This window comes from Heteronotia binoei, chromosome 2 (genome assembly GCF_032191835.1).
Source record: "Heteronotia binoei isolate CCM8104 ecotype False Entrance Well chromosome 2, APGP_CSIRO_Hbin_v1, whole genome shotgun sequence".
Taxonomy (NCBI): domain Eukaryota; kingdom Metazoa; phylum Chordata; class Lepidosauria; order Squamata; family Gekkonidae; genus Heteronotia; species Heteronotia binoei.
Genome location: NC_083224.1, coordinates 191,068,029 through 191,091,522, shown reverse-complemented (window position 1 = coordinate 191,091,522; position 23,494 = coordinate 191,068,029). Strand labels below are relative to the sequence as shown.

Sequence of the window (23,494 nt, the reverse complement as noted above, 5' to 3'; positions counted from 1 at the left end):
GAAGGGAAGGGTCTGGTGGGATTTCCCTCCTAGCAGCAGTCTTGGTTTGGGAAGTAGCAGGCCATTGCAGCCCCACCCCCCATTCCATGGCTCTGTGTCTCTTGCCCCCCAGGGAGGGATCCACGGGAAGATTTCGTTGACGGCGTATGTGGTGGCAGCTCTTCTGGAGACGGGGGTGACCTCTGAGGTAAGGCGGGGGTGTCTGGGGGGGGGCTGCTGTGTAGAGCCTTGCAGGGGCAGGCACCTTCTCCTCCCTTTGCTGTAGCCAGCAACCCATCCCCTGCCTTGTGGGGTGGGTTTTCCTGGAGGAGGAGGCTCTTTCTGGCTCCACCAGATCCCAGTGGATGGTGCTAGAAGCCACCAAAGCCTGCTCTCCTCCTTCAGTCAGGGGGGGAGTGTTCAAATGCTGCTGCTCTGTTTCCATGGGATTCAGTGTCTCTGTGGCCACCTTTCCCTGGGAACCAACAGGCTGGTAGCCCAGAGGAGCCTCATTGAAACATTCCCGTAGATGGCCTTGAGACCCCTTTTCTTTCTCCTTCCTTGGCTGTGGGGCAGCTTGGCCTCTGCCTTGGCCACATGTGGCTGGGCCATCCCTCCTCCAGCCTGCCGCTGCAGTTCTGAGCGGGCTCTCCTCCTCCCTCTGGTGCAGGAAGAGAAGAGTTCTGTGGCCAAGGCGAAGCTCTTCTTGGAGTCCAACGTGTACTCGGTGGACGACCCCTACACCACGGTGCTGACTGCCTACGCCCTCACGCTCTTGCACAGCCCCTTGGCAGGCGTGGCCCTGCGGAAGGTGAACAGCCTGGCCATCACACAAGGTGAGCAGCCTTTCTGGAAGCTTCCGCTGGAGGGGGAGGGACCCCCGGTGGATGGAGCTCCTGCACCTTTTCTACAAGAAAAGTCCTGCCCATAGCATGCCACGGAGTAAGATAGTGAGTGGCCATTACATGAAAAACCATTCATGAAAGAAGCATGACAGGAGGCATTCTATGGACCCTGACACTGACCTTGATGCACACAAAAACTGATCCCCAGAATAAAACTGTGTTGGTCTCAAAGGTGCCAGTGGGCTCAAACTTCGTTCTGGTGCTTTAGATAAACACAGCTAGCCTCCCCCCACGCCCTGAACCTATTTTGATGGACCGGCGGGTCTGATTCAGAACAGGGCAGCTTTATGTGTTCAAGAGTGCCCTGGAGTTAGCCTCCCCCCACCCAGTCCAACACTCTGTGTCACACAGGGGCCAAAAAATCAGGTGTCATCAGGAGGTCCATCAGTGGGACCAGGACACTAGAAGCCCTCATCCTGTTGTCCCTCCCAAGCACCAAGAATACAGAGCATCACTTGCCCCAGACAGAAGAACATAAGAGAAGCCATGTTGGATCAGGCCAATGGCTCATCCAGTTCAATGCTCTGTGTCACACAGGGGCCATCAGGAGGTCCACCAGCAGGGCCAGAACTCCAGAAGCCTTCCCACTGTTGCCTCTCAGGCACCAAGAATACAGAGCATCCCAGCTCCAGACATAAGAACTTAAGAGAAGCCATGTTGGATCAGGCCAATGGCCCATCCAGTCCAACACTCTGTGTCAGGTTCACAAGTGGGGCTAGAAAAGGAGGTTCACAAGTGTGGCTAGAAGCCCTTCCACTTTGCCCCCCCCCCCCAGCACCAAGAATACAGATAACTGCCCCAGACAGTTCCAATAATATGCTATGGACCTCTGCTCCTTATTTTTATCCAAACCCCTCTTGAAGCTGGCTGTGCTTGTGGCCGCCACCACTTCCTGTGGCAGTGAATTCCACGTGCTAATCACCCTTTGGGTGAAGAAGTACTTCCTTTTTTCCATTTTAACCTGACTGCTCAGCATTTTCATTGAATGCCCACGAGTTCTCGCATTGTGAGAAAGGGAGAAAAGTTCTTCTTTCTCTGCTTTCTCCATCCCATGCATAATCTTGTAAACCTCTCTCATGTCACCCTGCAGTCGACGTTTCTCCAAGCTCAAGAGCCCCAAGCATTTTAACCTTTCTTCCTAGGGAAAGTGTTCCGACCCTTGAATCCTTCTAGTTGCCCTTTTCTGGAGCGAGCGGTGCGGGAGTTGATGGCTGCTGGTCTTGGCTGGTGGCAGGAAGGGGTGTGGAGATGGACCTGCCAGCCCTGGGCCTCTGTGCCTTTGCCCTGAGTCTGGGGTCAGACTTGGAGTGCCCCTCCCAGGGGGCCTTCTGCCATCTGCCCTTTGCCTCCTCTGCCTTCCTTTCCTCTTCCAGATGGCTTCACACACTGGAGCTTAACGGGGACTCTGGCTGCCAATGAGGACACCTTCATGGGATTTAGTGACGGGCTCTTTCAGTCAGGTACTCCTCCCCCTCCTCCTCCTCCTCCTTGCATTTCCCTGTTTCTGTTACTGACGGCCTCTTTGTGTCATCCCTCTTCTTGTCCTTCCTGGTCAAGCACTGGCATGCAGGGACCTGTCCAGAACAAGGGGTGCCAGAGCAGGACTCAGCGGTGGGGCACCTGCTTTGCCCGCAGGCTCAGTACCCAGGATCCCCTCCGCCTGGGATCAAATGCCTGAAACATGGCCCGCCGTAGGAGGAGAGAAGGAAGAGAGCCACTAGGGCCATCAGGGAGAGGCGGCAGCGTGTCCAAACGGCTCCCTCCGCTTGCCTTCCTTCCCCCTCCAGTGGTGTCCGCAGAAGTGGAAATGACGGCCTACGCCCTGCTGACCTACACGGTGCTGGGGGACGTGGCGTCAGCGCTGCCCGTGGTCAAGTGGCTTTCCCAGCAAAGGAATGCTCTGGGCGGCTTCTCTTCCACCCAGGTGAGGTGAGAACAAAGGTAGTAAGCAAATGAAAGCTTATTCCTGGAGTTTAAAACCCCCCAAACTTTTAAACATATGAACATATGAAGCTGCCTTATACTGAATCAGACCCCTGGTCCATCAAAGTCAGTATTGTCTTCTCAGACTGGCAGCGGCTCTCCAGGGTCTCAAGCTGAGGTTTTTCACACCTATTTGCCTGGACCCTTTTTAGTTGGAGATGCCGGGGATTGAACCTGGGACTTTCTGCTTCCCAAGCAGATGCTCTACCACTGAGCCACCGTCCCTTCCCTGCTCTCCAGGGTCTCAAGCTGAAGTTTTTCACACCTATTTGCCTAGACCCTTTTTTGGAGATGCCAGGGATTGAACCTGGGACCTTCTGCTTCCCAAGCAGATGCTCTACCACTGAGCCACAGCTCCATTCATGGCTCTCCAGGGTCTCGAGCTGAGGTTTTTCACACCTATTTGCCAGGACCCTTTTTTTGGAGATGCCGGGGATTGAACCTGGGACCTTCTGCTTCCCAAGCAGATGCTCTACCCAAGCTTCCCAAGCAGATGCTCAGTGGTACTGCTTTATACTCGGAACGTGTGCCAGCCTTCTGTTTTTAAAGCTATAAATTAAATAGAACATTTTGAGAACTGACAAGGATTGATGAGACCGGGGCTTGTTTTGAGCAGGAACGCAGAGGACAGTGTTTTCCCTTGGAGTCCTTCTGACTCTCTCCTCCCTTTCTCTTTGTGGGGCTGAGCCTTCTTCTCTCAGTCTCAGACATTTGCCTGTGACTCAGGATAGCAACTGCCATTCCCCCTCCCACCCACCCCCCACCCCCCGGTGCCAGTTTTTTGAACCGTTGCCTCTTTTTAAAGAAACAGTCGTTCTCTTCTGGCCTGCTCATGTGCAGAAGCTGGACATCCTTTGTGGCTGATCCGGTTTTTGCTGCCCGACTGCTCAGCCACTGTGGACTGGGGCCCACAGATCTGTGCTGCTTGCAGTGATGCTTTCCTCTTGTCTGTGGCTCTGGTGTGGGGGGAAAGCCTGAGGAAAGGGCACCGCCGGCAGAACATCTGTGGGATCCAACCCCAGGTTTACTGTTGCAGCAGGAAAGCAGAAGCAACAGGTGTTGGCCACAGCCCAGCCTTGGAGGAGAATTTCAGCAGAGTGTTCCCATCTCCCGTCTTGGCCCTTGAGGGGAAGACGGAAACTCCCTGCCAGTTGGCGTGCAGCTGTGACCCTTCATGACCCCGCCCCCTTCTGTTTCCCGGGGCGACAGGACACGTGTGTGGCCCTCCAGGCTCTGGCGGAGTACGCCATCCTGTCCTACACGGGAGGAGTCAACCTGACGGTGTCCTTGGCCTCCACCAACCTGGACTACCAAGAGACCTTTGAGCTGAACAAAGCCAACAAGAAGCTCCTGCAGACCACGGTGGTGAGCAGCCCCCTCCTCCGCCCAGGCAGGGTCCCAGCGCCATCCCGGAGGTGACCCGTCTCCCTTTCTCCACAGATCCCCTCCATCCCCACGGGGCTCTTTGTCAGTGCCAGGGGAGAAGGCTGCTGCCTCCTGCAGGTGAGTGGAGGTCTCTCCCTCCCCCTCACTTCCTTCCATCAGCCTCCTTCTTGGGGGAAGGGACGCCAATGCTTCCTTCTGCCTGCAGGTCGATGTCTCTTACAACGTTCCTGATCCTGTGACCAATCCGGCTTTCCAGCTCCTGGTCAACCTGCAGGAGCCGAAGCCGAAGCGCCGGCGGCGAGCCCCGCACCCCCCCAAGCCCGTCTCCCCCAGCAAGAATCGCTCGGAAGCCTCCCAGCGGGAGCTGGCGGCGGGGGATGATGATGACCCTGCTTCGGACCAGGACCGCCAGGAGTATCGTGTGGCCGTGGAGACCTGCATGAGGTGAGGTGGGGTGGGGGACAAAAAAACAGCCAGGGACATCGGGGATACACACACCGAATTATAATAAGCTCCGTAAAATCATAGTTGTAAGGTCGCAATGTGCTTTTTAGAAGATTCTAAGCAAGTCACAGGCTTCTAAGAGCGGGAAGAGAGGAGGACCAAGGAATTCTGGGCCAGGCAGGGAACAGAGACGGAGAGGCAGCAGAGCGAGTGCTTGGGCCAGTCTGGCAAAGGCTTTCTCCTGGTGCCTGACAGGCACGGAGGCTCCCTGCTGGCCCCATGGAGGGCCCCACTCCCTCCCTCCCCAACTGGGGCTGCTTCTGCTTTTGTGGCCGTCATGATTTTAAGGCACTTTAACTGGTTTTTTTTACAGTGCAATCTGATGCAGAGTTAACTGCAGGGCTTAGAGGGAAAGAGTTCTGCAAAGGATGGCGCTCTTAGCAGTGCGTCTGTCGCCAAACTCCAGGCTGGCCGTTTCATGCTCTGCTGTTCATGACAGACAACTGCCATTTGCTTTTGGAAGCTGCCGTGTGGGGGTGGGGGTGTGTGTTTGTGGGGGAGTATCTAGGAAACAGGGCCTGGCTGCTGGTTAGGAAAAGCCTCTCTGGCCCCCAGCCTGACTTGTGCAGATCCACCGGCTGCAGCTTCCTCAGAGTCCCAAGCCCCCTGTGGGCAAGGCCGGGCTGCTTTGACTAGAAGGTGGGGGGGCATCTGCTACTTCCTGTGGCAAACAGGATTCTGTGACAGCCATACTTTACGTTATTCAGCCATTTCCTGTGTATGTGTGTGCACACTGTTTGGGTTTAGGCCCTGTGTTCGTTCATTCTCTCTCTCTCCCGTGCTCTGCTCCTGCCTACCCCGGGAAGATGGCTGCACTCTGGCTCTTCCAACATGGCTGTGCTAGAGGTGCCCCTCCTGTCGGGTTTCCAAGCGGACATAGAGAGCCTGGAGCAGGTAAGGGGTCACCCTGGGGCCTCATTTGGGCCTGCTGCTGGGTGGAGGGTGGAGCACTGTCTGGGCCTGGAGAGGAGAGGCCCTGTCTCCACGTCCTCTCTGTTCCCTGCACAGGCAGGCCCCAGCCTCTGCCCGAGCTGGGTGGGGCTGGGTGCTTGCCTCGTTGGGACTTGGTGTGGTTCTTTTTCCCCCCTTCCCAGTTGCTCCTGAACAAGCAGATTGGCCTGAAGAGGTATGAGGTGGACGGCAGGAAAGTCCTGTTCTATTTTGATGAGGTAGGCCCCTCCCTCGCTCAGCATCGTGTCCTGTCCTGTCCCGTCCCACAGAGCAGGGGCCCCCACCGCCACCCCCCAGCAGAGAGGAGTTTCCATGCTGCCTGCTCCTCAGCGGGTGAGGGCCGGAAGTGGTACCTCCCGCTTCAGGGAGGAGGGTCAGCCTTGCCTTGGAGTCCAGGAGTTTGCAGGGGGGCTCGGAGTTCTCCCCATGGCCACGTCACAGCAGGCCAGGAGAGGGGCTCGCTCACCTTTCCCCTGCCCCACGGGCAGCTGTTGGGAAACGGCAACCCATCCAGACCGCAGTATATTCCCCGAACTACATAGATGGAAAAAACAATTATAAATGTTGACACTTTATTCAAGCTTGTACCAGGATTAAATCTGGATTTAAGTTTTGTTGAAATACATGAAAGGAGGAGTAGAGACTTAGATAGCAGACTTCGTGTTGCATTGTTGTTCCTTAGCATCCTCTTAAATGAATACAGACCATCTGTTGAAGAATTATTATTGAAACAAAGAATCCCAGGGTCTTCGTCATGGACTTTGTGGACATCTAGAACACCTGCATAGATTTATGAGTGCCAAGGTCAACATTTAGAGCCCTTTGGCGCAGAGTAGTAAAGCTGCAGTACTGCAGTCGGAGCCCTCTGCTCACGACCTGAGTTCGATCCCAGCGGAAGCTGGTTCAAGTAGTCGGCTCGAGGTTGACTCAGCCTTCCATCCTTCCGAGGTCGGTCAAATGAGTACCCAGCTTGCTGGGGGGAAAGTGTAGGTGACATGGAATGTTCCCACCAGCATTCATTTTGCCAGCTTCTCCTTTCAAGTGTTGGCGTGGCCTTCCACAGCTGAGAATGATCTAGGACCATTTGTGGCTGCTCATCACGTGTGAAGTGCCCCCCCCCTTATCATCATGTGACCCACCCTTCTGAAGCGAAGTGGCGGGGGGGGGAGAACCGCCCGCGGAACTCTCTCTCCTGGCACCGCCCTCTTGGAAGAGCTGGGTGGAATGGGCCCTTGTCTCGCCTGCCTTAAATTGCAGGTCTGTCTTGACCCACTTTGGTTTTGTTGCCGATTCTTTGCATCTGGATATTGTGAGCGAGGATTCTTGAGGCACGTCATTATTAGCTGCCCTCAGGGCCTTTGTGGCAAGCAAGGCAGGCTCAGCAGTTCTGGAATAAGGAATGGAGTTGTGGGCGACAGAAGGAGGGGAGGGGTTTTCCTTGCATTGTGTGTTGGGGAGTAGGGGGGTGCTCTTCCAGGCCCTCAGACAGGCACCTGCTTCTTACTGGGTTCCTTACTCTGGGGGAGGTGGGATTCCTCCCCCCTGCCATGAAGGCTTACAGAGACCCCCCTAGAAACTCCCTTCTCCTGCCCTCTCCTGAGCAAATGCTGTCTGCAGATTCCGAGCCAGTGCATGACCTGCGTCAAGTTCACGGCCTTCCGGGAATACATTGTGGGGAAGACGGCCCCCGTGCCCATCAGGGTGTACGACTACTACGAGCCAGGTGTGTACCTTCTGTGTGGCCTCTGCCGGCCCCAGCCAGCCAACTGCACAGCTCTCTCTTGGTGCCCTGACCACCCCCCCCCACCCCTCTCTGCTTGGCAGCCTTTGAAGCCACTCGCTTCTACAACGTCAGTGAGAGCAGCCCCCTGGCTCGGGAGCTCTGCGATGGACCCCTTTGCAACGAGGTGGAGAGCGCGGCCAGCCACGGGGTCGGTGAGTCCAGGGAAAGCCCAGTCGTCCTCCCCCGCCCCCCCCCCGCCTTGCTTGCTGGGTCAGCTGAGGATTGTTCTGTCAAACTGGAGACCTTCTGGAGACGTTCCCTTCCTTTGGGGCCAAGCTACACGTCGGGGTTTCTAATGAGTTGAATCCGGTCGCTCTGCAGCCACCCAGCCTGTGTGGGGAGCAGCCCCTGGGGAGGCAGAAAGCCCCTCCTGTTGGGCAGGAGCTGTCTCTCAGCACAGGCGTTATCTTCACTGAGTCTGCTTCCGGCTGCCTGTTCCTTCCACCTGAGGGTGCTGCTGCCTTTGCAGAGGCGTTTCTCAGAGGTGCATCAACCAGGCTGTTTTTTGGGTGGACGCCTGATTGCCTCCCATGCCTGGATCAGGCCAGACATTGTGCAGTGTCAGAAGTGATGGAGGTGGGGGTTTTCTGACCTTGGCCTCCTCTTGGCCTCCCCTCGTCTCGCAAGGCCATTGACCTGGGAAGCGAAAGCGCTGGGCGGGACCAAGCTTTTTGGCTATGTCTGACAGCAGCTAGAGATGATCCCACATCTTAAAAATGTCCAGCAGCTCTCCTGCTGAACCGTGTGTGGGAAAGGATGCCTTGTCGGTTTAGAATGCTTTTACTTTTTCTGGTGGAGAGCCAAAAGACATTGGAGAAGTCCTTGTACAGTTTAAGAAATACCACACTCCACAAAGGAATGTGACATTTGAATGTTCTTTTTGGAACTCCTTATGGAGACACTGTGAGTTTGGCTCTGCAGTGAATGAAATGATGAGATAGAAAGTTGTTTGTAGGGCAGCAGAGAAGTCAAGGGAAGGACTCTGGTTCTGCACTGGAGAAAGCAGGTTGAGATTAGTCCATTCGTTGAAGAAAGCAACCCAGCTGCACACCGTGGCAATACTTTCTGAACAGCAGCAATGGATAAGGATTGCGAGGGGATTTCTACCTGAGCTCTGTGAGTCTGGGATGTAAGAAGTCACACTTTGAGACCTTCTCCACAGTAGCAGCAGCTGTGCCCCCCCCCCCCATTTGAGCTGGGGGAAACTCCACGAGGGCGGAGCTGCTGCCACTGCAGAAAAAGTCTGAATGAGGACGTGACAGTTGGGGAGGAAGGAATCGTGCCCCCCCCCATTTTCCCACACTGAATAGCACGGGGGGGGGGGGGAGTTATTTCTCTAGCCACAGAATATTCAGTGCTAAAATGGAGCTGCTAAAATGGAGAAATAACTTCCCTCCCACCCCCTGCTATTTCCATATGAGAAAATGGGGAGTCCTTCTTCCCCCAGCAGAGGCACCTGAAGCCTTTTTGAGCTCTCCTTTATTGTGTTAAACACCCAAGGGCATACTTCATTAGAAGTGCACTCTAATCTACTTGCAGCCCTCTGGTTTCAGGGGACTCTGCTTAGGGGGTGCTTCTGTTCCTTTACCTCAGTTGGAACCTCCCCCTTTCTCCCCAGTTTGAACCTCAGTCTCCCAGCAGGACAGTACCCTGGAGATTCGGGAGGCCTTTCCCCCCAGGCCCCCTTCCTTTGCTGGGCCAGCGGGGCCTTGCAGCCCCTGGGCTGCCCAGCCCAACCGTGCCTCAGTCGGTCACACATCACCCCTCCAGGTGTTCATTCCTCCAGTGCCACAAGGACCCCAGTTGGGATCGGGACCACGTCAGGTGTGGAGAGAAGGACCCTGCAGCTTTCACCCCCATGTGGTTTTCCTGACCCAAACCTGTCTGGCTGCTTGATTGAGGGAGGGTGGAGGGCTGTGGGGGGAGGGCTCTCTGACTCAAGCGTGGTGGCCCCCCTCTGCATCGGAGGAGCCTTGTGCTCAGGAGAAATTAGTTCTCCCCCCCCCCCGCCCCAAAGGGACAGGCGAGGGGCTGGTCCAAAGCCAGGGCAGCCTGCCTTTTAGAGTGCAGTCTCCCCCCGGCTGCCTCTCGCATGCAGGAAAGCCTTTTTCTCATTGGAAAAATGGCTCTATGAAATGTGCCACCTGATGAATTAGGGATGGCAACTTCTGAGTCTGATTTTTGAGCCGGCTGACCAGCGGCAACACATGCAGAAGCCAGCCGGTGTGACTTCCATGGGCTTGCAGTCCTGCTGAGCTCTGGTGCAGTGACCCCCCCAGGCTTGCACTGAGCGGTGCCCCTCTCCCCTCCCCCCCTTGCCATTCCAGGCTTTGTCCCTGCAGGGCCTTGCCAGGGCATCCTGGGCTGCCGGGAAGAGGGCCCCTTGGAGCCGTGCCTGTGCGCCCGAGACTGTGGCTATGATGGGGACCCAGTGTGCAGCTCCGAAGGGCTCCTCTACCAGAACCGCTGCCAGATGGAGGTGGCGGCCTGCAGAAACGGCACCCGCCTCCAGCAAGTCTCCATGGCCCAGTGCTCCGGAGGGGGTGAGTTCTTGGTGCGCCGGCACAGGCCTCTGGGTGCAGCTGGGAGGGGGCGACATTGGTCTTGAGATGCTGACCCACAAAGGAGAGTGGGTGAGATGCAGTGGCCAGAGGGGGAGGCTCCGATTCCAATCCCCCCTCTGGGTGACCTCGGGGGGGCCTCTGCCTGAGCTGTGGGGAGGATAAAGCAGAGGCAAGGAGAAGGATGTGCAGCTGTTCTGGGCCCCCCTGGGGAGAAATGAAATGCCCAGATGTATCCTAGCAGCTGGGATGTCCTCAGGTTCACACGATAGCCAGATTGGTATTGGACAGGCCTAGTCTCCGAGGATGCAGTTGGCGTTTGTGGAGCCTGGTCAAAATAAGGCAGGGCGACCTTCCAACCGCACTCCTTCAAAGAACATCTGCACAACAGACGAGCCCTCTGCTCCTCCTCCTCCTTCCCAAGCCCCTTTGGGGATCCCGTGCAGACAGGGAGGCGTGCCTTTTGGCGGGTCCCGTCCACCATGGCCCTGTTTCTTGTCCCTCAAGCCAGGAGCTGAGGCTCCATATGGGCGGAAAGGGTCCGGTGGGCCTGTGCTCCCTGGGTGGCGGGAGTCTCTTCCTAACAGAGGAGCGGCTTGCTCTGGAGGAGACCACTGCCGCCACTGCCAAAGGGACAGACCCACAGAATCCAACATGCGGTGCTGCTAAGAGAACTGAGTTTTAGCTTCCTTCTGTTTGCATCAACAACTTCTTGGTCTCAGAGCTTGATTTGGCAGGGAGGGCAGGATATAAATCCAATCCAGTAAATCAATGTATTAAAAACTTATAATAGAAATACATGTGACGTCAACGTGGGCCGGGGGAGGGGAGGTGGGCGCCCCTTTGGCCCTTCAGCACCTCCTGGGGGGATGATGTGTGTTCCTTCCTGCAGCCAAGAACACTCCTGACGGGAAAGAAAAGCCCGCCCAACCACAGCAGCTGCCGACAGGTGAGGACTGCCTCGCTGTGTGTGTGGGGGGGGGCTTAGCTCCTTTCCTCGGGGTTGGGGAAAGGGTGTCTACAGGGCAGGAGCAGACTCTGTCTGAAAGCTGCTCCCATTCCAGCGTTCCCGGTCAGGGTGATCCAAGAGGGTTCATCTTCTGTTGAAGCACAAAGGAAGCATGCTGTGTTGCCGGGGGGGGGGGGGCTGTGGGAGTCCAGGCCCCACCCACCAGACCCCGCGTGATCTTTCAGGCCCCTCCCATCAGTCCCCCATCGCCTCCCTCCTCAGGACCCTGACCTATTGCCCCACGGCTGAGCACCTGGTGCCGAGCATGCTTGTGCAAAAGCGCAGCTGCCTCCCTCCCCGTTCTCTCGCTCAGCTGCTGGCCTTCTCTCTGCAAGGGGGTGGAGCAGGATGCCCCCCTCCTCTGGCACGCACCTGACTCACCTAGGCTAGAGGCTGGGCTTTGCCAGCTCCAGACTTGGCAGAGGCTCTCCTGGCCGCCTGCGTGTCTCCTCTGCAAGCAAGCCGGGTCTCACCTCACCCCACCCCCGCCCTGTGATGCACAAGCATGGCTTGCAAAAACAGCTCCTTCGGCTGCCTGGAGTTTGCAGGGGGGGGGGGGGGGATGGGACGGGCTGCAGCAGGCGGGGGGGTGGGGAGGAGCGCCCAACCCAGCCCTGGCTGCATCAGCACAACAGAATGAAGGTGTCGAGGGGGGGCAGGGAGCAGTCTGAAGCAGAGCCTAAGCACCTTCATGGCATTGGGTGCCGCTGGGCTGGGCTGGGCTAGGCTGGTGCTTGGGTGCCAGGTGATGCTTTCCCTCCGAGCCTCTTCCCTTCCGCCCGCCCCCCCTCCAGGATCTCCCAGGTGAGCAGGTGTCACTGAAGATGGCATGGCTCAGCTCCACGGTCTTGAGTAGAGGGAGGAGAAGGGGAAGTGGCAAATGCAAACAGGAGGACCGCCTCCCAAAGCCTGCCCCACCCACCCTTCCCAAATGGAACACCCTGGCTGCAGCCCTGCCGTGTTGCCCCTTTCAGACAGCCCATTTGGTGTGGTGGTGAAGCGTGCAGGTTGGATTCCCCACCTCTCCTCCTCTGCATGCAGCAGCTGGCCAGCCCCAGATCTCTCTGAGCTCTCTCAGCCCCACCCACCCACCTCACGGGGTGTCTTGTGGGGAGAGGAAGGGAAGGAGACTGGAAGTTGCTCTGAGGCTCCGAGTGAAGGGTGGGGTAGAAATCCAGTCCTCTTCTCCTTTTTCCTTCAGACCCTCCCAACCAGCTCAATGGAGTGGAAACTTGACTTTTGCATGTCTTTTTTCAACCCTGTGCTGGCTCAGGAGGAGGGGGAGGAGGAGAAAAGGGCCCTGAGCTGGAAGAGTTCACAGCCCCTCCCGCCCCCCTCACAGTCTCTCTCTCTCTGTGTCTACAGACAAGAGCCCCTCCCTCCAGCCGGACTTCTCTTACTACTCCTATGAGTACGAGGTGGACCCCTATGCTGCCTCCGAAGGCGATGCTTTTGAGCAGACGACTGCAGCGCAAGCAAGGGACAGCTCCATGGGGCGGCTTTGACCGCTGGGCCGAGAACCGGTGAGCAGGGGCTTGTGTGCCTGGGGCTCTGCCTGCCTGCCTCCCTCCCTCCAGCGCTGACAGGGCCTCTCTGTCTCCTTCCCCTCTCCCCAGTTGTCCGCAGGCAGCGCTGGGAGGAGTCTGGCTCTGGTGCGTTGCTGCCGCCGCTGCCCAGAACCCCCCTTGAGATGCTTTCTGGAGGCTTCTGCCCTTCCCACTTCTCCAGCCTTCAGCACGGCCAGCCCCTCATCTCCCTCTGCCTGGCAGCTGGGGCAAGAGATCTGAAGGACACCCACAGTGCAGATAGGTTCCTGCCCCCCACCCTCAGCTAGGCAGAGAGGGAGGGAGGGGGAATCCCTCACAGGGCCTGTCACCCCCCATGCCACTTTTGGCCTCAGGCCTGCCCAGCTGGAAGGCAGCAGGGAGATGCGCTCTGGCCCCCTTTGCCTCTGCCCCCCCCAGGGCACTCTCTCTGTTCTGCCCTTCTGCTTCCTGGCTTCTTCCCCTCGTGGCCCTCTCCCTTGGAGGGCCCTTGTCTCCCTTCCCGGCAGGGTCCCTCAAAGGCTCAGGGCAGCAGGAGAAGGGCCAAAGGAGGCGGAGCCGGCCAGCGGAGCTGCTTTCTGGCCTCCTCCGGAGAGGGGCGAGAAAGGGGGGCGGGGTCTGCCTGGCAGCTCCCAAGAAGCCTCTGGCCTGGCCTGGCCCGCCCCAGGCTGCACTTTCGGCTCTTCTGCCAGCTTCTGGCATTCGTGGAGCCGGCCTTTCCCCCCTCCCCTCCCCTCCCCCCACACCTGCAGATGCTCCGAGCCAGGCTTCATTCCATTCCTGGTGCAGAGGAGAAACCGGGGGGGGGGGAGGGGGATAAAGGAAAGACGTTGGACTTGGATGCTGATGGAATATTTTTATTAAAAACTGATTTATACAACTGGTTGCCTCCATTGCCTTCTTCCCTGCGCCCAGGAAGCCAGGCTGGGTGGGCCAGGGCTGGACCAGTGGCTCCCTGCTCCTGCAGCGCCCCCTTGAGGTCTGTGTGGGCCTTCATGGGCCCTGCGAGAGCTCAGAGCCAGAAAGGGGCCCTGGACCAGCCCCAGAATCCCACCCCAAGTCCCCAGCAGAAGCCCAAGGAGAGCCTGGGGGGAGGGGTGGGCAGGAGGAGGGAGGCAGCCCAAGCCCACCCTCTTTGCCCCTGCTGCAGCCAGAAGCCAACGCCTCGTTTTCCTCTCGCAAGGTGGCTGCAAGGTCCGAGGGGGGGGGAGGCCCCCCCTTATCCCAGGGAGTGTGCGCAGGAGCTCTGGAGGGGCCAGCTCTCCTTGGAGGGCTTCAGGGAGGCCGTGGAGCTCTGCCGGCAGCGGTGGAAGAGCCCTCCCCCTGACCTTGGCCCGGAACTCCTCAGAGGCATAGTAGTAGACGAAGGGGTCGGCGCAGCTGTTGCAAGCGGTGAGGGCCCAGGCTGACCATGTAGGCCACGTAGAGGGTGCCCTCCTGGCGCTGGGAGCAGGAGTCTGTGTAGTGGAGGAGCAGCAGAACGTTGCTGGGGGTGTAGAAGACCAGCATGGTGGAGAGGACCAGGGCCGTGAGCTTGATGGCGGTGGCATACCTCTCCCCGCTGCCCAGCAGGGCCCGAAGGGTGGCCCCGGAGCTGAGCACCATGGCCAGCAGAGGGGCGAGGAAGCCGCAGGTCACGAGGCAGAGGAAGTAGTAGTAGTAGTACCCAGCCTCCTGGACGCGGGGCAGGACGTCGTGGCACACGGTGAGCCCCGTCCCGTTTAAGGGGAAGGACTGGCGGTGGAGGGTGAGGGGCACGACTAGGAGGACAGCTGCCAACCAAACGACTGCGCAGGTGCCCGTGGCGAGGGCCAGGCTGCGGCAGGAGCGGGCAAAGAAGGGGTGAGCCACAGCCAGGTAGCGATCCACGCTGATGCAAGCCAGCAGGAGCATGGAGCCGTACATGTTCCCGTAGAAGGCGGCGGCAGCGAAGCGGCACATCCCCTCGCCGAAGGGCCAGTGGTTGCCCAGGAAGTAGTAGGCTATCTTGAAGGGGAGGAGGAGCGCCAGCAGCAGGTCGGCCACGGCCAGGTTCATCAGGAAGACGGTGGAGGGCAGCTTCTCCACGTGGGCGGCCAGTACCACCAGCGCCAGCCCGTTCAGGGGCAGCCCCACCAGGAAGATGGCCAGGTAGGCGCAGGGCAGGAGGAGGGTGAAAAGCCGGCTGCTGAGCTGCAGGCGGGACGCGGCAGGGATGGCTAGGAAGAGGGTGCCGTTGTGCCGCACCACCTGCCCGGGGATAGCTCGGGGACCACAGCCCAACGGAAGGGGAGGCCTGCTCGTCGTCAGTGGTGCTGTTGGGCCCATAGTCTGGCAACAGAAGGAGTCCCCGTTAGAGAGAGGCCAGAGGACACGCGGGCGCTTCCCGGGGTCCCCCCACTGCACGGTCAAGCTCTTGGAAAGCTCACGCTGGGGCTGAACCTCTTTGTGTTCTTTCTAGCCTGCCTTGCTTGCTGGCCTCAAGGCAAACGGGAGGGGGGAAACAGCTCGGAAAACCACAGAATAGGAAGCAGAAATCTGAAGCCAGCATTACTTACTCAGCCAATGCATTAAATGCCGCAAAGTGATGCAGGCGGATGAGCCCTCACCGTTGAGCCCCTTCTGTGCAGGGCAGCCCGGTTCCCTCTGTAGGAAAGCCCTCCTGCATGGCTTGGCTTTGCGTCATTTGGCAGAGCCCTCGGCCTCCCTCCTCAAGGCAGCAGCCATCCTCTCTCCTCCCACCCACCCACCCAAGGGCTGCCTGCCTGCCTGCCTGCCTCTTGCCAAAGCTTACCTTGCTTCTAAGCCCATAGCCGCTGCCTGCCTGGGCCTGTCCAGAAAAGGAACACAGCAGTAGACAAGTTCACCTTTAAGACCAACTAAGTTTTATTTAGAATGGAAGCTTTCGTTTTATTCTAAATAAAACTTAGTCGGTCTTCAAGGGCTTTGTTCTACTGCTTCAGACCAACGCGGCTGCCTACTGGGATCTCTCTGTCAGGAAAAGGGCTCGCCCCCAGTTGCTGCTTACCATCATAGTCCGCAGCCGCCAGGCCCGGCTCCCAAAAGCAGCCGAGGAGAAGCAGGCCAAGGCCAAGACCGGGGCCCCCGGGCGCAGCCAGCCATTCTGCTCCAGGAGTGAGTGCCTGGCCTCCTCCCTCAGCCTCTTAACTCCAGGAAACAGCAAGGACCACCCCCGGCCCCCACTCTTCAGAAGAGGCAGCTGGTGTCCTCTGACAGCTTGCGTGCGTGATGGGCAGAGACTTCCTCTGTGGCGGTCGCTTGTGGCCGGCCAGGCTGGCTTGTGGCCTTCCCCTCCTTCTCCTCCACTGGCTGCACAAGAACCCAACAGATGGGCAGCATCCACACGTGCCAGAGAGAACAAACAACTCAGGATGGGGGGGTGGTTGGCTGCTGTGGAGAAGGCCCCCCCCCCAGAAGAGAGCCTGCATGGAAGTTGCAGGGAGGCAAAGGCTGAACGTCCTTCCAGGATCTCTTCAAGAACGCCCCCCTCCCTCAATGACTGGAGCCCTGAGCTCTTCCCTTCCTGCCCAGGGAATGACCACAAAGCCCTGATACCGGCCAGGAAATGACCTCATGGGGAAGGAAAGAGCACAGGACATCTCACCCCCCCCCCCTGATAGTGCTGTCTTTCTGGCCTCTTGCTTCAACCCCTCTCAGTCGGTGCTTTCAAAGTGCCACGGTCTGCCAAACCATTTTTCTACAGAGTCTGGGGTAGGTTTCCAATTAAGTTTGTCATTTCCTTTGTTATGCCATCGTGAGACTGAAGGTCCAGACTTTTCAAATCATTGAGATGTTGTGGCGGTTTTGGCTGCCACTAAAAGAGTTGAGATTGAGTCTCTCCTGATTTGCGGTGGATAGATGAATCAGGCCAATAATTCAGAAATAATATTCCAGGTTTTAGAGGTATAATATATCCCATAACCATTTGAATTTGTTCCCAATACTTTTAGCTAAAAATCCATTATCCAAAGGGACTATGAGGAGCATACTGCAAACAACATAAAGACCAACAATAAAAATTTCTTCAAATATATTAGAAGCAGGAAACCAGCCAGGGATGCAGTGGGGCCCTTGGATGACCAAGGGGTAAAAGGATTACTGAAGGAGGATAGGGAAATGGCTGAGAAGCTGAATGCATTTTTGCCTCCATCTTCACTGTGGAAGATGAGAAGTGTTTGCCCGCTCCAGAACCACTAATTTTGGAAGAGGTGTTGAAAGACCTGAGTCAGATTGAGGTGACAAGAGAGGAGATTCTACGACTGATAGACAAATTAAAAACTAATAAGTCACCAGGTCCGGATGGCATACATCCAAGAATTCTGAAAGAACTCAAAGCTGAACTTGTGGATCTTCTGACAAAAATACGTAATCTTTCATTGAAATCTGCCTCCGTGGCTGAGGACTGGAAGGTAGCAAATGTCACCCCCATCTTTAAAAAGGGTTCCAGAGGAGATCTAGGAAATTACAGGCCAGTCAGTCTGACTTCAATACCGGGAAAGTTGGTAGAAACCATTATCAAGGACAGAATGAGTAGGCACATTGATGAACACGGGTTATTGAGGAAGACTCAGCATGGGTTCTGTAAGGGAAGATCTTGCCTCACTAACCTGTTACATTTCTTTGAGGGGGTGAGCAAACATTTGGGCAAAGGAGACCCAATAGATGTTGTTTACCTTGACTTCCAGAAAGCTTTTGATAAAGTTCCTCATCAAAGGCTCCTTAGAAAGCTCGAGAGTCATGGAGTAAAAGGGCAGGTCCTCTTGTGGATCAAAAACTGGCTAATTAATAGGAAGCAAAGAGTGAGTATAAATGGGCAGTCTTTGCAGTGGAGGACGGTAAGCAGTGGGGTGCTGCAGGGCTCAGTACTGGGTCCCATGCTCTTTAACTTGTTCATTAATGATCTGGAGTTGGGAGTAAGCAGTGAAGTGGCCAAGTCTGCAGATGATACTAAATTGTTCAGGGTGGTGAGAACCAGAGAGGATTGTGAGGCACTCCAAAGGGATCTGTTGAGGCTGGGTGAGTGGGCATCAATGTGGCAGATGAGGTTCAATGTGGCCAAGTGCAAAGTAATGCACATTGGGGCCAAGAATCACAGCTACAAATACAAGTTGATGGGGTGTGAACTGGCTGAGACTGACCAAGAGAGAGATCTTGGGGTCGTGGTAGAGAACTCACTGAAAATGTCAAGACAGTGTGCAATTGCAATAAAAAAGGCCAACGCCATGCTGGGAATTATTAGGAAGGGAATTGAAAACAAATCAGCCAGTATCATAATGCCCCTGTATAAATCGATGGTGCGGTCTCATTTGGAATACTGTGTGCAATTCTGGTCACCGCACCGCAAAAAGGATATTATAGCATTGGAAAAAGTCCAGAAAAGGGCAACTAGAATGATTAAAGGGTTGGAACACTTTCCCCATGAAGAAAGGTTAAAATGCTTGGGGCTCTTTAGCTTGGAGAAACGTCGACTGCGGGGTGACATAAGAGGTTTACAAGATTATGCACAGGATGGAGAAAGAGAAAGAAGTCCTTTTCTCCCTTTCTCGCAATACAAGAACTTGCGGGCATTTGATGAAATTGCTGAGCAGTCAGGTTAAAACAGATAAAAGGAAGTACTTCTTCACCCAAAGGGTGATTAACATGTGGAATTCACTGCCACAGGAGGTGGTGGAGGCTACAAGCATGGACAGCTTCAAGAGGGGGTTAGATAAAAATATGGAGCAGAGGTCCATCAGTGGCTATTAGCCACAGTGTGTATATATATGTAGGTATGTGTGTGTGTGTGTGTGTGTGTATATATATAAAAATTTCGCCACTGTGTAACACAGAGTGTTGGACTGGATGGGCCACTGGCCTGATCCAACAGGGCTTCTCTTATGTTCTTGTTTGTTTAACATGTTGTTTGTTTAACATCTATATGCGCCCCCTTGCCCAGATTGTCCGGAGGTTTGGGCTTGGGTGCCATCAATACGCTGATGACACCCAGCTCTATCTACTAATGGATGGCCGGCCTGGCTCCGTCCCAGAAAACGGTTGGCTCAGGCTAAGCGGGCTGAAGTTGAATCCAACGAAGACAGAGGTCCTATGCTTGGGTCGCGGTGCTCTGGGAAGGGAAATCCCCTTGCCAGTCCTCGACGGTGTGCAGCTTAAAGCGGCACACAAGGTCAGGAGCCTGGGGGTTCTCCTGGAGCCTTCATTATCGATGGAGGCACAGATAGCGGCCGCTGCCAAGTCCGCGTTCTTTCATCTTCGACGGGCGAAGCAGTTGGCCCCCTTCCTGGAGCGCCGTGACCTGGCAATGGTGATCCATGCTACGGTCATCTCGAGACTGGACTACTGCAACGCCCTCTACATGGGGCTGCCCTTGTGCCGAATTCGGTGGCTGCAGCTGGTGCAGAACGCGGCGGCTAGGCTGTTGTTAGGGCTCCCAAGATGGGAGCACATACGGCCGGGGCTGCGCGGGCTGCACTGGCTGCCAGTGGCATACCGAGTTCGCTACAAGGTGCTGGTTATCACCTTTAAAGCCCTATATGGCCGAGGACCTACCTGAGGGACCGTCTTTCCCCATATGAGCCCCAGAGGGCACTGAGGTCATCTGGAAAAAACCAGTTGAATATCCCTGGGCCAAGGGAGGCCAGACTGAAGGCCACCCGGGACCGGGCCTTCTCTATCACCGCTCCACTACTGTGGAATCAACTCCCTGAGGAGGTGAGGGCCCTACGATGTTTAGATGGATTTCGAAGGGCCTGTAAGACCCACTTTTTCAAGATGGCCTTCAACTAGTGACAAGGCTAGTGACAAAGCTAGGTTTGCTGCTGGAAATGTTTTATTCTTTGAAATTCACTGATAATTTGTTTATAATGCCTTATTGTTAACGCCTTATTGCTATGTTAATTTTTAAAAATTTGTAATTATTTTAACCATGTTTTTATAAGTACAATTGATGTAATATGTATTTTATGTTGTGAGCCGCCCTGAGCCTGCTCCGGCGGGGAGGGCGGGATAAAAATAAAAAATTATTATATATTATTATTATTATTATGTGACAGAGTGTTGGACTGGATGGGCCATTGGTCTGATCCAACATGGCTTCTCTTATGTTCTTATTATGATTTTGCAGCAGCACCAGCAACCGTCAATATGCATGGGACAGAGAAGGCAGAGAAAGAAGTACTTTTCTCCCTTTCTCACAATACAGAAACGTGTGGGCACTCAGTTGGGTTAGAACAGATAAAAGGAAGTACTTCTTCATCCAAAGGGTGATTAACACATGGAATTTCCTGTCAGAGGTGGTGGTGGCGGCTACAAATATGAACAGCTTCAAGAGGGGATTGGATAAGCACATGGAGCAGAGTTCCATCAGTGGCTATTAGCCATAAGGGATAGATGGAACTCTGTCTGGGGCAGTGATGCTCTGTATTCCTGATGCTCTGAGGGTGGGGGACAGCGGGAGGGCTTCTAGTGCCCTGCCCCTACTGGTGGACCTCCTGATGGTCCCTGGGTTTTTTGGCCACTGTGTGACACAGAGTGTTGGACTGGATGGGCCAGTGGCCTGATTCAACATGGCTTCTCTGGGGCAGTGATGCTCTGTATTCTTGGTGCTTGGGGGGGGGGGCAACAGTGGACGGGTTTCTAGTGTCCTGGCCCCACTGTTGGGCATCCTGATGGCACCTGGGTTTTTTGGCCATTGTGTGACACAGATTGTTGGACTGGATGGGCCATTAGCCTGATCCAACATGGCTTCTCTTACGTCTGGGGCAGTGGTGCTCTGTATTCTTGGTGCTTGGGGGAAGAGGAAGGGCTTCTGGTGTCCTGGCCCCACTGATGGACCTCCTGATGGCACCTGGGTTTTTTGGCCACTGTGTGACACAGAATGTTGGACTGGATGAGCCACTGGCCTGATCCAGCAGGGCTTCTCTTATGTTCTTATGTGACACAGAGTGTTGGACTGGAGGGGCCATTGGCCTGATCCAACATGGCTTCTCTTATGTTCTTATGTGACACAGAGTGTTGGACTGGAGGGGCCACTGGCCTGATCCAACATGGCTTCTCTTATGTTCTTCTGTTTTTATTTACTTTCTCCTCAAAGTACTCACATTGTCCTGATTTCCTTCATTTTATCCTCCTGACAAGAACTCCTTGAGGTAGAGCAGCCTGAGAGGATGTGCCAGGCCCCGGGTCCCTCAACAACTGGGGATTCCAAGCTGGACGCCCAGATCTCAATCCCACCCTAAGCACGCCAGCCCCCTGCCTCTCTGGCCAAGAGACACAGCCTCCCTGTGGGCAGGGAGACCAGCGGGTCAGGAGAGGACCCCCCTGGGGCTGTTCGGCTCTGCTGGCAGAGGGGCTGCTCTTTCAAATAGAGGAAGTTTGCTGGGGCACTTTCTGCTCAGGGCCTGAAGGCAGAGTGGCCTCTTCCCCCCTCTCCTCAGGGACCTCCAGGGCAGACAAGCCAGATGCCTTGGCCGTGGGGGGAGGGGGAGGTGTGTCCCCCCAGCCTCCACTGAGGAAGAGCCAGCTGCAGGGGGGGGGGGAATCAAGGGCTGCTCTGAGCAAAGACCTTCAGGAAGGACCAGCTGTGACAGGCCCCAATTCTGTCTGCTGCAGAACTCCCAGATCCGCTCTGTGCCCCCTCCCCCCCGCCAGTCCCAGTGCCAGAGGGCTCCCGGCCTACAAAAGCAGCTGGGCTTCAGGCGCTGAGCTTGTGCTCTGGGCATGCACAGAGTTCCCTGTTCCGCTCCAGTGGGATGACCCAGGTTTATCGCAGGTGCTGGGAAAAAAACCGCCCGCTCTCCCCCAGGCGAGAGAGAAGCTGCCTTTGCGCTGTGGAAAGGCCGCCCCAGCTCCTGCCAGCTGGCTCCAGGGGCCACCACCCAAAGGCCCTGCCAACTGCTCAGCTGCCCTGGAGCCCACAAAGGCAGACGGGAGTCACCTTGTTTCAAAATGAATATTTTATTTTACTTGATGTGCAAATAAATATTTTTTTTAAAAAAAGAAAACTACATTCAAATGAGTTGGCAAAGCAAATACAAGCACCCCCCCCACCAGAGACACCCCCCCCCCCCAGAAAACGGAAGAGCCGCCTCCTATTCTTGTGACGGCTGCGGCAGCCGGGACGAGGCAGCAACATGCTGTCTGGATCCGCTCAGATGATAAATTAATTAGGGTATAAACCAAGGACACGTAACAATGGCCCAAAGTACAGCTCTAAAAGAGAGGGGAGGGAGGGGGAGGAGTGGAAGAGGGCAGGAGTCACAAACACCACGAGGCCCCCGACCGCAACACACATGAGCCAAGCCACAAGCGAGCATGAAGTCCTGGGTGGTCAAGGAGGGTTTGGCACCACTGGTTCTCTCTGCTTGGGAAACGGAGGGAGACAGAAGGGGGGCGGGGCGGGGCTAGGCTGCCTCAGATGCCTGTGGCCCCCCCCCTTTCATTCCTGGGTGGGGGAGAACACTGAAAGGGGAGCTGCACTGCTTGCCCCTCCGTATGCAAGGGCCAGCAAGCCCAGCGAGCGTCTTCTCTGCGGAGTCAGGGAGGGCTGGGGCCACCACCGGCAAGGACTGAGCTGCTCGCAGGGATTCTCTTGCCACTCAAAAGCTCCCCCGGTGCAGCTCCACCCAAACTGGGTGGGCAGCAGTGGAGGACAAGCCCCCAGTGAGCCCCACTGGTCCTGCCACGGAGACTGGCCCCTTCCCCCACACAGGCTGCCTGGAGGAACTTTGCAAAAGAGGGCGTGGCTACTGGAGGGTGACTTGGGACACCCCACAGTCTGGAAGAGAGGCTCAGCAGCCCTGCCCAGTCACAAGTCAAGCCCTGCCTTCTCTCTGCCCTCAGCGCCCTGACGGAACAGCACCTTCTTCCTCCTCCTCCTCCGAAACACAAAAGGCCAGAAACAACACTGCAGGGCAGGTGGAAACAGCCGAGGAAAGAGAGGGAGAAAGACCCCTGGCTGACTTCAGTCCATCACTGCCCCCCCACGTGAGAGCTACAGGCTCCTGCCAGAGGCCAAACGGGACCTTCCCTCCACACACGCCGGCCACCCTTCCTCAAGCCCAAAGACGCTCCGGAGGGCTCGAACCCCCCCTCGGCAAATCCCGCCTGCGCCATGGGGGGGGGGAAGCGCCTTCAGGGCCCCCCACTGTCAACCCCCCCAGGAAAACGCTGGCCAGAGCAATGCCAGAGATACCTACATGGCACAGGCCCCCCCGGCCGGGCAGTCAGGGCGAAGATGGTTGGCGGCTGTACTGCACCCGGTAGCGGTTGACGGGCACCCCGTGGATGCTGGTGGTCTCACAGGTGGTCTTGCAAGGCACCAAGTCCTCATCCTCGTCCCCCATCAGCCAGTCCTGGACCAGCTCCGCTGACTCCGCGGCCACGTGCCTCCCCAGCCAGCCCTGGTGCCACTCCTCAAAGCGCCGGTGGTGCCGCAGCAAGACGAGGGGCTGGGCCTGCAACGGGGGGGGGGGGGGAGAGGAGAGGGGTCAGTCTGGGGGCGGGAGCCTTCCTTTGCCAGCGGGGGGTGGGGGAAGGGCCTCAGCCCCAAGACGCACCCGACTGGCCCGCGAGAGGGCCCCCCGGCGGTACATGTAGTCCTCCGCGTTGGTGACAAAGAGCATCTTGTGGGTGTTCAGCTTGAACTTGCAGTCTACGTTGCAGGCGCTCTCCACCCCCACCAGCTGCTTCCAGGAGCTCTTGGCCTGGTCGCGCAGGGCCCGGACCTGCTGGCACTGCCAGCGACGGAACTTCCGGAGGTTCCTGTGGAGGGAAGCCTCAGCCTGGAGCTGCTGGTTGGGAAGACCCACGTTTGCCGCGGTGGTTGCTGCAGCCCCTCCTCCTCCCCCACCCCTGCCCCCATTTCCTTCCCAGGGCAGCCAAGAGCTCAGCGG

At 56.7% G+C, this 23,494-nt stretch overlaps 2 protein-coding genes and 1 non-coding gene across 3 annotated transcripts in view; 1 reads left to right on the top strand and 2 right to left on the bottom strand.

The window, feature by feature from the left end:
• Window positions 1-12,574, top strand: part of CPAMD8 (C3 and PZP like alpha-2-macroglobulin domain containing 8) — a 71,591-nt gene extending 59,017 nt beyond the window's left edge. Inside the window, exons 30-42 of the mRNA XM_060233104.1 lie at window positions 113-187; window positions 650-815; window positions 2,258-2,344; window positions 2,672-2,808; window positions 4,077-4,232; window positions 4,308-4,370; window positions 4,459-4,697; window positions 5,564-5,651; window positions 5,852-5,926; window positions 7,326-7,431; window positions 7,533-7,643; window positions 9,819-10,034; window positions 12,427-12,574. Of these exons, the coding sequence (XP_060089087.1) occupies window positions 113-187; window positions 650-815; window positions 2,258-2,344; window positions 2,672-2,808; window positions 4,077-4,232; window positions 4,308-4,370; window positions 4,459-4,697; window positions 5,564-5,651; window positions 5,852-5,926; window positions 7,326-7,431; window positions 7,533-7,643; window positions 9,819-10,034; window positions 12,427-12,566 (1,659 nt within the window). The 3' untranslated portion in view covers window positions 12,567-12,574. The remainder of the gene's footprint in view (window positions 1-112; window positions 188-649; window positions 816-2,257; window positions 2,345-2,671; window positions 2,809-4,076; window positions 4,233-4,307; window positions 4,371-4,458; window positions 4,698-5,563; window positions 5,652-5,851; window positions 5,927-7,325; window positions 7,432-7,532; window positions 7,644-9,818; window positions 10,035-12,426) is intronic.
• On the bottom strand, window positions 3,154-3,225 carry TRNAP-GGG (transfer RNA proline (anticodon GGG)). Its single transcript has one exon. It is a non-coding gene; the product is annotated as a tRNA-Pro (tRNA).
• A 554-nt stretch (window positions 12,575-13,128) lies between the features above and the next one.
• On the bottom strand, window positions 13,129-23,463 carry F2RL3 (F2R like thrombin or trypsin receptor 3). Its single transcript, XM_060233103.1, is given in 7 exon segments — window positions 13,129-13,191; window positions 13,934-14,005; window positions 14,007-14,915; window positions 15,379-15,414; window positions 22,859-23,056; window positions 23,159-23,363; window positions 23,411-23,463. Coding segments are annotated over 7 exon segments (1,536 nt in total).
• Window positions 23,464-23,494: the final 31 nt, after the last annotated feature.